The 12,732-nt window shown below is 38.4% G+C and overlaps 2 protein-coding genes across 2 annotated transcripts in view; one reads left to right on the forward strand and one right to left on the reverse strand.

Annotated features, from left to right (window-relative positions):
- LOC120478228 (uncharacterized) overlaps nucleotides 1-12,732 on the reverse strand; it is a 39,894-nt gene that overhangs the window by 2,436 nt on the left and 24,726 nt on the right. The window contains exons 3-4 of the mRNA XM_089121605.1: nucleotides 2,256-2,365; nucleotides 2,080-2,160 (exon numbers count right to left, since the gene is read on the reverse strand). Of these exons, the coding sequence (XP_088977731.1) occupies nucleotides 2,080-2,160; nucleotides 2,256-2,288 (114 nt within the window). The 5' untranslated portion in view covers nucleotides 2,289-2,365. The remainder of the gene's footprint in view (nucleotides 1-2,079; nucleotides 2,161-2,255; nucleotides 2,366-12,732) is intronic.
- LOC120478224 (uncharacterized) lies at nucleotides 4,885-8,236 on the forward strand. The gene is made up of 4 exons (XM_089121604.1): nucleotides 4,885-5,804; nucleotides 5,933-5,980; nucleotides 7,234-7,443; nucleotides 7,525-8,236. Exons 1-4 carry the CDS (start codon nucleotides 5,498-5,500, stop codon nucleotides 8,004-8,006), a joined length of 1,047 nt encoding a protein of 348 aa, XP_088977730.1. The 5' UTR covers nucleotides 4,885-5,497; the 3' UTR covers nucleotides 8,007-8,236.

Raw genomic sequence — 12,732 nt, forward strand, 5'->3', positions numbered from 1 at the left:
GATGCTCGATAACTTCCGCCGATCATAGAGTCCAATGCAATACCGAGAATTTATATTGAATTTTATACTCCATGGTTATAATAAAGAAACGTTAGTCACAAAAACAGATAAAACAGACACCCCTCGTTGTGTTTATGCTTCTTTTTAAAATTATATTAAATAAATATAACTATATATAAAATTACATCTAAACGTGTGTACGTTTCGTTTCAAAGACGGGAGGACAGTAAATTTTGAAGACTCTGCCATAATCCCGTTTTCCTCGGTTCTCCTCCGCTTAAATCTACACAACCGGAAATGGACGAGCATCCTTACGTCAAATGCGGAACTTATGCGTGCATATAGCCCATTAGCCCCGTTGTGTGTCATCCTGGTTGCAGTTCATTATAATTCCACTGGAGGTGATCATGAGCGAGAGCAGAATGAATGGGAGTCTATGGGGCTAAACGGCTAAAAGTGTCTCTTTCACCTGCTTGTCGTTAAATCAACACAGATTTTATTGTTGATTCCGCAAGTTCAATATAGATTATAGGCCGAAAGTCGAATGAACGAGTACTTATGTCCTTTTGATTTCTTATAGGTTAGGCCGTTGTTGGCCGGATCGCGCTAGCATTCTGCTATTGTGTGACGTCATCACAGTTTTGGACAGATTTTTAGAACACATAAGTAACTTAAAAATGCAATTTTCAGCTGAGTGTATTATCTTAGCCCTCCCTTTTGAATGCAACTTTCAAATTACTTGAAAAAAAATTACATCCTGAGAAAAGTGGATTTCTGTTGGTGAAACCCCATTGACTCCCATTCATTCTGCACTCGACCGCGAGCGCCCCCGCATGGACAGAGACGCGTTACTGCAGCCAGTCCACAACCCGGAAGTAACCAGCCAGTGCCGATTCTCTTCAATTAGACATTCTCTGGTATAGATCCGCGCTTTCATGAGATCAGGCTGGTTAGACAGACAGAGAGATGCACATCAACTTAAAGGGATACTTCAGGATTTAGCATTACGCTTTGTATTAGTAGAAAACCATGCTATCCACCCTCATATCCTCCTGAGACGAGAGATTTAAGCATTTTTTGTCTGGATAAAATCCTCTGATGACGCAGTAATCATCATTTTTCGTCATCGGAGGATGTTTTGTCCAGAGGCAGTAGTCGGGTCTGTCCCGCATGTCCTCAACCCGCCCATAGAGGGCGATCTCACTCACAGAATGAACACATAGTGTCGGCCATCTTTTTTTGGAAGCTAAGCTAGCAGGCTCTTGTTCTGTGGAGAAAGCTGAGTAGTCGGGGTTACCGTCCTCTTTTTCCCGTCGATGTTACATGTGCGTTTTAACATCGCTAAGAAAAGCCCCGCTCCACCGTGAGAGATACGAGATCGGTGCGGTAATCCTCGCGCCGTTCTCCCTCACTCGTCCCGCTCGCCACGACTGTAGAACGCAAAAGCCCAATCCCAGACATTTCGGGCCATCTCCAAACACATTCTTGGGCAGACTCATCACTAGTAGCCTAGCCTTGTTTACCTACTGCGCTGTTAGCGGTAGGCGTGGCCTCCTAGGGCATTCTGGGAGTTGTTGTCTTTCATCCACATAAGCCAGAAATATTTAGTCAGTCCAGAAAGCTCAAAATTCAAACATAATTTCACATTTCTTCTACATAAATGACCCAGTTTATATACACATTCATCTCTCCAGAGGTGAAGTATCCCTTTAACTTTAGTGTTCAATGCTGACATCAAACTTGGAGAGGAGGAGGAGGAGGGAACACAAGTCTGGCTGATCGCTGTTCCCGCAGTTCACCTCAGTCTCTGTTTTCGTAACCAGAAGGATGGCTCTGCTCAGTTATCTCATGGCTGTTGTAAAGTTTGATTGACGTGCTGTGACTCGAGGGGGAGGTGGGCCTTGAGTAATTTGCGGGGCCCTACACAACCCGTATCGGGATATACTCTCTATAGTTTTTATTCAAACAACTAAATCCGAAATAAAAATGATTCAGAAGCATGTATAATAAAATAAATGATATATAATTAATAAGAAATATATTTGATTATTTTATATGTTTTATTATAGTTTTACTCACCGGTGTGTGTTTCCATGTCCCCCGGTGTATGGCGACACACGGGCACAGGACTGGCGAGGGCAGCTGGTCCACACACTCACTCTGTGACAGCAGGTTTTAATGAGTGCACTGTAGTACAGTAGTGTGTGTGTGTGTGTGTGTGTGTGTGTCACGTGTTGAAGCGTGCGTGCATGTACCATGAGTGTGTGCAGCGCCGGCGTGACGTCCATGCTTCTCCTGAGCTCTGGGTCACAGATGAAGTCCAGGGGTCTGTTCAGACTGATGTCCACACACAGCAGAAACACCACTGCACACACACACACACACACACACACACACGTCAACATCACTGATCAACCAGCAAAGCAACATCTCTCTGATTTCAGCTCAACCCGGTTTTGGGAACTTTTTTTGATATATTTTAAATTAGTTTTTGTATTTTCTTATTTATATTATAACTGCCATACATGTTATTTAACATGTTTTGTTATATTTTTTAATCTATTCATGGATATTGAGTGTTGATATTAGATAGGAACTAAAGTACGTTGCACACGGACACTTATTAAGGTGCAACAGGAAAGTAGAACGGATGATGGAGATGTAGAATTACTGAAATAAATGAACATTTGCACTATATTATATATTTAAAACTATATATATATTTAAAACTATAAACAAAAAAACTTTAAACAAAAGCTGCATGAGAAACTAAGCAGAATATGAAACGGACATGAACTATAATCAGCATTGACTATATTAGGTGGACCACCCTAACCCCAATATTACGTTATTATGATCGTACCTGTCATAGACAGGCATGTTTCTCACGGCCTTCAGTTTCGCAATAACAAACAGTATTTGGTCCTCATGTTGTCTTTCTACACGAAGAACAAGATAACGATTCTGCCTCAACATGTCCTAATAATCCCAAACCATTCATTAATCCTTCATCATCTCCTCTCAGACAGTCACAGTCACTCCGTGAGGCACTGAATATGCAAACACTGTACAATAAAGATTCTTGCACAATAGCATCACTGCAAGTTTAAAACCAACTATCAAATAGAACAGACTTCAAAAACCGTTTTCTGTTACAGTTACAAATTACTTCAAGTAATGTAAATGTAAAGTTACTTCAAGAAAAAAGTATTCAGTAACGTAATCCAAGTTCCACGATATGAAAGTAATGTAACTGATTACTTTTGAATTACTTCAAGGACAGATAGTATTTAAAAAAAAAAACTTTTATGTATTAAGAATTTCACAGCCGTAAATAAATGTTTATGTAAAGGACTATACGGACATCTAGTGGCGACAGTATGGTATTACACATTATTTTGTTTTATTTTTAACTTGACATGCACAAAGAGAATACAAATTCATTTTTTTTCAAGCATATATAATGAAGAATTTTTAGACAATGGAAATGTTTCTTCAACAGGAAAATAGAGAATCCAAATGCTTAGGTTGGATGTCGAGTCCTGCGATAATGTGTTTCCATTGCTGGAAGGCACACTTGGCACTGTACAACCATGTTGTTGGCCTTTTCTTCTTTAAAAACAAAATATCAGCGGAATCTGAGGAGATTATTTTGCGCGTGCACCAGCGGGTGGCACACGTGACTCGTGCCTTTATTATGCAAAATACAGATTTATTTAGTTTTAAATGAAACCATTGTAATCCTCAAAGTATCCCCCCTTTTTTTTCAAAACGTAACTATGAGGTGATTACGTTTTTTGACGTAAATTTTTGTCTCCTTATTTTGTAACGCCGAATATTATTTTTGTAACGCCGTTACATGTATTCCGTTATTCCGAACCCACTTTATTCTCTTCTAAACCACCACTGTATGACAGAAACGCAGCTTGTTTTCTTAATGATGCACGTGGAAATTTGGCTGATCCTAATTTGGTTCAGCAAATGAAAATCAATAATTGACGATTTGAGACAAAGGTCTTGTTCAAGGTAATAAGCAGCCGTTTTTCAATGACGCGAATGTATGATATTTCGGACGAAAGTCACAATAATTTACGTGATAACAAAACAACCGGCTGATGTTCACATGATTAGATTCAAATGGAAATATTATATATTAAGTTGGGTGACCATCTTAGAGATAATCTTCATATTCATAATGAGAATCATATCATAAATAAAAAATATTAGGGTATCTCATTCAATGCTTTCAGAATCTTTACTTTTTAAAAATGCTTCTGTTTCTGTATTAATAAAATTAACATATTTTATTTACAGTATTGAACAAAAATTGATTAATCGATAATGTAAATAAAATAAGTTCAAAATAAATACATCAAAAAAGTTTGTACCATTTTTGGGATTTGTCTTGATAAAAGAATATATAAAATGAATAGGCTATATTATTTTATCAAGATGAAATAAAAAAAACTATTTTCATTTATTTTCACACTAAATCTGTTTGCTCCATCAATGCTCAATAAAAACATAATTTATTAATCCTCGCTTATTAAAAGATCAACACGGCTGTTAAACCTTCTGCATATTTCTGTCATCCGCACGCTTTTTACTGCACATGCATCATATTTCATATCTGCGCAATCACATGTCGAAACTCTTCAATCTTCACTGAACATGTGTGTCTGCAGCGGGGCATGTTGTCACACTGCCAAAAACAGGCAATTATAGACCGCAAAGTTCAAACAATAAATTAGCATTATGAAACAGAAATATGCACACATTTTCTAGAACCATACAGAACAACATACAGAGAAATCGAGCGTTTAACTCAAAATCCGAGAGATCGTCATTAATCATATTAATCATGCATAATCATATCCTAATCATCCTCGTGTTTCAGTGTTAAAGTGTGTGTTAGTCTTACCCGCGCAGAGGGTGTGTGTGCACATGTCCGTCTGTCGCGTGCGTAATAAAGTTGTGAAAACGTTATTTCTTCTGAAAGTGTTCTGAATGGCGCGCATGCGCAGAGCGCAGATCAGTGTTTTATTCATGCTCGCCCGTGTGTGTTTATTTCAGATGCATTCACTGATTTTGTTTTCTTATGTATTCATATTCTCTTCTCTTTAATGAACGCATGATCCGCTCGTCATCATCAGTGTTTTTTTCTAGTGCAATGATTTATGAGTGACAGCGGGTTGCTTATTTTAATATTTATTAACTCAGATTCAGAATAGCTAATCTGTTTCAAGGCCATAATGAAGATGCTGTATGAGACCTGTGTCTCTCTCTCTCTCTCTCTCTGTCTGTGTGTTTATGGGGTGCAGGGCTGGTCACCATGGCGACCACAAGCAATGGAGAGGCTTATAAAGGAAGCGTCTCTCTCTCTCTCTCTCTGTTCTATCAGCAGCAGCGCCTGTGCAGATGTTGTGTGTTTATCTCTTGTTCTGTGGTGATGATGATCTGGATCTGGATCTGGATCTGCTGGGTTTAGTGTTGTCTGATGGCCTGTGTTTGCGGAGATGACGCGTCGCGTTGCTGTGCGTCGTGTCGTCGCGTTTTTGACGTCGCGCTGATTCTGCCCTGTTCTCACACACTGTGCGCGCGCTGCCTGGCAGAGGGGGCGGGGTCTGGTCGGGGCGGGGGCGTGGTCATGGGCGTGGCCCCCGCCTCTCGTTTAATCTGTGCCGTACTGTGTCCGAACTGTCGTCACAGCGTCGAGCTGCCCTGCTTTGATTGGTCGTCTGCTTTGACCTGTCTGCCCTTTGACCCCACAGTGACCCCTGACCCTAAAGCGAGCGAGGAGACGGGTGAGTGTCCTGCATACTATTTCCGACTATTTCCAGTGTGAAAGCAGTCACTTGAGTTTACTGCAGAAAAACAGCCCTTAAAACACAGGTTCCCTCAAACATTTCATTTTGCTGTCTCTGTCCTCTAGATGGCAGTGTAGATCTTTCTGAAGAGGAAATGGAGAGCTCAGTTACAGGTAGGCAGGCTGTTCATACTGTACACTACTGCATACTGCACACTACTGCATACTGCACACTATGCAATGCATACTACTGCACACTACACACTGCATTCTGCACATTACACACTGCATACTACTGCATACTGCACACTACACACTTCATATTTCACACTAATGCACACTTCACACTACTGCATACTGCACACTACTCCATACTGCACACTATACAATGCATATTACTGCACACTACACACTGCATTCTGCACACTGCATACTACTGCATACTGCACAATACTACACACTGCATACTGCTCACTACTGCATACTGCACACTATGCAATGCATACTACTGCACACTACACACTGCATTCTGCACACTACACAATGCATACTGCATATTTCACACTAATGCACACTTCACACTACTGCATACTGTACACTACTACACACTGCATACTGCACACTACTGCATACTGCACACTATACAATGCATATTACTGCACACTACACACTGCATTCTGCACACTACTCCATACTGCACACTATACAATGCATATTACTGCACACTACACACTGCATACTACACAATACACACTGCATATTTCACACTAATGCACACTTCACACTACTGCACACTACACACTATATTACACTGCTTACTGCACACTACACACTACTGCACAATACACACTGCATATTTCACACTAATGCACACTACACACTACTGCACACTACACACTATATTACACTGCTTACTGCACACTACCAACTGAATAGTGCACACGACACACAGCTTACTTCACACTACATACTGCATAGTGCACACTATACACTGCACAATCACACTGCATTTTTCACACGATACATTGCATACTACATACTGCATATTGCAGACTACATACTGCACACTTCTTTAAGCTTGACGTTGATTAGTCGTTGATCATGGCCTACAGGGGGGGCGGAAAGTCACAATTATGACATACTATATCAGAAATATGATATGCTAAGATAAAAGAAAGTTTTATCATAAGTTTTACATTTAATTACAACTTTTTAAGTTATAATTTCAACCTGTCATAAATATGACCCTATTAAATCAGAATTTCGACTTAGCTTGTCATAATTTGTACATATTATCATAAATCATGACAATTTATGCTATAATTATGATTTATAAAATCAATCAATTAAAGGATTATTTTTCCTGTGTGGATGTGTAAATGCACTTCCAGTCTTCACTCATATTTCTGTGTAACCGACGTCTGCAGGTCTGGTGTTCACTCTGGATTCGTCGCGCTCTGATTCGCCGCTTCGCCTCTCAGGCTCCGCCCTCTCCGTAAGCATCGCGGGTCAGGTGTGCTGTGAGGATGAGCGGAACGACCCGCCTCCACTGCCTCAGGTGTGCGGGAGCGTGAGCGTCTCCAGAGGACAGTATTACTGGGAGATCGACGTCTGCAACAGCGCCCTCTATAGGATCGGTACGAGAGGAGACGCTGCTCATGTTTATGCAGAGGTATTTTCATGTAAATTCATATAAGTGTGATTGGTTCTTTCCTCAGGTGTGATATCATCATGTGATGGGCGTGGCTGGTGGTTGGAGAGGCGTGGCCTAGCATATCACGCAGTGTTTGACAGACGCCGTGAGCTCCTCCCCTTTATTCCTCCTCACCTGAAGACAGTGGGTGTGTTTCTCAATGTGGGCGGGGCATCAATCACCTTCCACAATCCTGTCACTCAAGAGTTTCTTGCCGCTGTCCCCTCCCACTTTAGTGTTCCTCTCCGTCCTGCTCTCCAATTGGGCCAGGGAAGACTCAAGCTCCGCCCCGGCCTGCCGCCGCCCAATCACGTGTTTCTCAGCCCCAGCTCCACCTATCGGGGTCCAGGAGGGGCGGGGTCTGGGCGCTGGAGGCGGGGCCTGTCGTTCGGGTCCGTGAGGGCCGTGGTTCAGAAGTTCGAGGAGATGTCGACCGTGTCGGACTCAGACTCGGGTCTCGTTTCCAGTGTCGGGTCGCTGTCTGAACACAACACCAGTACAGAATAACAACATCACGAACATTTATTGACGTCCTGCTTCTGCTGGGAAGGAGTTTTCTACTGTTATCTATTTATATTCAGTGTTCGTTTCGAATGATGATTGAGAATTAAACACACATCTGGACTGAAACACTATACATGCACAATAAAAACTGATCAAACGTTTTGGATCGGTAAGATCGTTTTTTAAAAGACGTCTCTTCTGCTCACCAAGGCTGCATTTATTTGATTAAAAATCCCCCCCAAAAAAAACAGTAATATTGTGAAATATTATTATAATGTAAATCATCTGTTTTCTATGTGAATATACAGTAAAGTATAATTTATTCCTGAATTTATCATCATTACTCCAGTCTTCAGTGTCACATGATCCTTCACAAATGAGGATCTGATGATCAACACACAGTTATGATTATTATCAGTGTTGAAAACAGTTATTGACATTTTTATTTCAGGATTCTTTGATGAATAGAAAGTTCAAAAGAACCGCGTTTATCTGGAATAGAAGCTTTTGAAACATTAAACACTACCGTTCAAAAGTTTGGCGTAATTAGCCTATTAAATTTGGGGGGAAAGAAATAAAATAAATCAATACTTTAAAATTTTAAAAGATAAATTAAACTGATCAAAACTGACAGTAAAGACATTTATAATTTTAAAAAAGATTATAGAATAAAACTAAAAAATAAATAAATAAAAGAATCCTGAAAAAATGAACACTGTTTTCAACATTGATCATAAATATTTCTTGAGCATCAAATCATCATATTAGAATTACATATTTTTAGAAAAGATATAGAAAGATTATTAAGATACTGAGATAGATATATCTGACGAACATTTCAGAAGAGATCTTAATAATGTCTCAAATTATTGATGTAGTTTTATTTTTCATTTTTATATTTCATTAGTTTATATATAACATTAGCATTTTATGATTTTTATTTTATTTAGTTGTAGTTAATTTGGTTCTTCAACTTAAACTAAATGTTTTAGTCATTTTGTGGTGTTTTTATGTCATTTTTATTAGTTTTATTCGTAATAACCCTGGATCTGAGCAGCTCCACACTCATTTATAGTTCTTTATCATATTTCATGACAAGTATTGATTAGATAGCTATCATAAGTTTAAATTAAATTGATTTTACTTAAAATATATAAAAAATTAAATTTTCCATAATGTGCTATTTAAGTACACTTTATAAAAATAAACTTAATATTACTAATTCATAAATTGATTTTTAAGTGTATTCAGAAAAGTGAGTGCACAAATGACCAATATTAACATTTTAACAGTATCTGTTAACATAGTGAAAATTTATTTGAAATAAATTATTTGCTTTATAATATGATTTGTATATATTTTATATATTATTTTATTTTAAATAATTTATAAGTGTATTTAAAAATGCATTAAAGATGGGTTCAATTGTAATAAAAGGGGTAAAATAAAAACTAATTAAAGCTGAAATAGTATGTTAAAAGCATATTTTAGTTCATCTTCAGTATGTGTAAAAATAGCACAGTTGAGTAGTTCATCTTAAAGTATAAACTTTAGTATAAAAGTTAAAGTAGGTAAAGAAAACTTTTAGTATAGTCTATATTAAGCTTAAATTAGTGTGCGAAAATGGACCACTTTAAGTACATTATGGATGTATACTTTAATGAAATGTATTTTAGTGCACTTTTTTAAACCTAGGAATACATTATAAGTATAATTTGTACATGTTTATTATATTCAATTTTAAATCAATTATTATTGCATTTAAAATACATTAAAGATGGGTTCAGTTTTACCAAAAGTGGTAACAAAATACATTTTTTAAAGTTGAAAAAGTATATTTAAAATACACTAGTTTATCTTTAGTGTGTCTCAAATTAGCACAGTTGAGATGATCTTAAGTTTATCTTAAGCAGTACTAAAGATAAGCTTTTAATATTGAGGACAAATAAAGTGTGCGAAACACTGGAAGTTTACTAAGTGCACTTAAATAAAATGTATTTCAGTGAACTTTTTCACCTGGGATTGCTTGTTTTAAAGACACTCAGAATGAATATATGATGTAATTTATAAAGTTAATATCAGTCATCAAGCATGTAATTAGTCGCTACACTGGCATATACTCGTGTGTTCTCCACGGAGAGAGAACGGAGATGTTAGAGTGAGTGTGTGTGTGTGTGTGTGTTTGTGGATGTGTGTGTGTAGCCTATCTGACGTTCAGGCGAGGTGAGGAAGCAAACTTCGGTTCACACCAGTGTCTCAACAGTCTCGGTCGGTCTCCTCCTGCGCCAATAAGCGTTCGCATATTAGATGAGTATCTCTGTGTGTTAGTGAGCTGTTAACTTCATCTGTTCCTCGTTATTCTTCCATTATCGCAGAGCATTCATATCGACACCCGAGAACGGCACATGATCTGCTGAAGATCAGCTTTTAGGAAACCTCTGCAGAACAGATTAAACACTCCAACAAATGAAGCATTAAACCACAGATAACGTTCTTATTGGACTACAAAACTGCCTTTTAACGTTTTAGAAACACGTGTTTACAACATAATTAACTCAACACGGTAAAACAGTGTTTAGATCGCTTAAAAACATTAGAAAACCGTTGTTCAGTAAGTAAATAAACTTAATGCCTAATGGAAACAAAATAAGTTATGGGTAATTGACAATTCCACATTAGCCATACATATCTACTAATTCTAAGGCAACTGTTTTAAGTTTATTCAAAAATGTTGTCTTTTACACCTGACAAAACATGCAACAGTAGGCTTTATCATGTGTTTATAATGCTGTCAGCTGGATTTTATTGGTTTTGTTTGATCGCCATATTCAAAAAAGGTGCAAAGTATTCCGCTACATTTAATGCATATAATCGCCTTTGATCTAACCCATAGAAGATGAATATTTAGCTCAAATCAGTTTGTTTGGGTATGATATTTCAACACAGTCTCTTGAAGATGCGTATCTATAGCACGAGTGTCATTTTTCGTGGCATTTATACGCCAAAAGTGTTTTTTTCGTGTATATGGAACGCACTAAAAAACCCTGGGTTAGGTTTAGGGGGGAGGGGGGTGGGGAGTTCGTGCGTATTATACGCAAAAAAGTGCGTATCATATGTACGCGAAATCGATACACGCAAAAACTGTTTTTGGCGTATAAATGCCACGAGAAATGACATTCGTGCCATAGATACGAACTTTCATGAGATATTTTAGTATAAAGGTTTCGGCCTATAAGGAAAGACAGAAAGTCCTCCGCCAGAATACACACACACACACACACACACACACACACACAGGCGATAAGCGGTTTCTGTCGATCCCCGGGAATGAGTGTGTAATAAGCTCGGTTATCACCTCGTGTGTGTGTGTGTGTGTGTAATAATATCTTCGGTTATCGCCTCATGATGAAATGCAAAGAGCTCATGATCGACTGATGATGGACTCCCATTCTCAGCGGATGCGCGCGCAGGTGTGAAGCACCATCAGCATGAAAACAACACACCTTACACACACCTTACACACACACTCAAGCACCTCGTGTGTACCTGTGAACTCATTTCGGAAACGCTAATACACACACACACCATTTGTTGTGTATATTGTGATGTTTAGTTCTGTCTCACATGTCTATAACGAGACTGTAACACACACACACTCATTACGGAAACATGCATTAAATATAAATCTATTTTTAAGATACCAGAGAATGCGCTATAAATAAATTATATAAAACATAATATAATTCATTATATGCAAAATGTTAAGTTAGCCAAATAAAATACAAAGCATTGGCTATATAATATTTAAAATGGAATAAAACAACACACTCGGCATATTTGTTTTGGTTATTGAGCCTATATACACGTATAATTTATCCTTCTATCTGATACTTTAATGACTTTAATTCACTGTACATGTGTTTAATAACAGCAGTTCTGGTGTTTTATTTCAGATAGACAAGTGAAATAACTCTTTTGTGTTCGTGTCTCTCTGTTGAACTCTAATCTCGCAGTGAAAGGAGAACACGAGGACTCCGCGGCTCTGCTGGAGTTTATTGCGCGCGTCTTTCTCATGCAGAACACCCCGCGCGCGCGTTTAACATCTGCATGGCGGGAACCCGCGGGGATCCGCGCGCCTTCCGGGCCACTGATATACTCACACGCTTTATTATTTTGTGATTTTATTATTCCATTATTCGCCATCATTCAGAGCCTTTCAGACCCTGCGGAGGGGAAATGACCCCATATACCGAGAGGGAAGTCTTTCATAAAACCATCAGGGTTTACAGGACACATTATCATCATCATTATAGGATTATTAGCAGCACATTATGGCTGGCCTGCGAACGCTTTGAAGGAAACATGTTATTAATATGTCGTTCATGGAACTTTTTTGTCGGAAACGATTTTGTTCGTTTAACGTTTTTAAATGTTACCACTTATGTCATAACGTTCAGAGAACATTCAAAAGTAGCGTTCCCATGTTTGAAGAATGATGTAATGCGTGTTCGAGATTTATATCGCCAGCTGACACACGTGTGTTCTAAACCGTTATTTCTGAATGTTCTCTGAGCCTGCTTCAACACCTTTTTAAATGTGCTAAAGACGGTTTTATGGTCGTCAAGGGAACATTCCATTCTTCAAACATTATGGGGAACGTTAATTACTTTTGAATCTTCTCTGGATGTTTAGAATGTTCTCTGAATGTTACTTTTGAATCTTCTCTGGA

This window comes from Pimephales promelas, chromosome 16, assembly GCF_988280905.1.
Source record: "Pimephales promelas chromosome 16, fPimPro1.hap1.1, whole genome shotgun sequence".
NCBI classification, from domain to species: domain Eukaryota; kingdom Metazoa; phylum Chordata; class Actinopteri; order Cypriniformes; family Leuciscidae; genus Pimephales; species Pimephales promelas.

Bases quoted from the DNA above. Each gene is read 5' to 3' on its own strand.
- LOC120478224 (XM_089121604.1), top strand. From the start codon at position 5,498: ATGGCCTGTGTTTGCGGAGATGACGCGTCGCGTTGCTGTGCGTCGTGT. The intron at 5,981-7,233 runs GTAGGCAGGCTG...CGACGTCTGCAG, and splicing joins AATGGAGAGCTCAGTTACAG to GTCTGGTGTTCACTCTGGAT. The intron at 7,444-7,524 runs GTACGAGAGGAG...TTCTTTCCTCAG, and splicing joins CAGCGCCCTCTATAGGATCG to GTGTGATATCATCATGTGAT.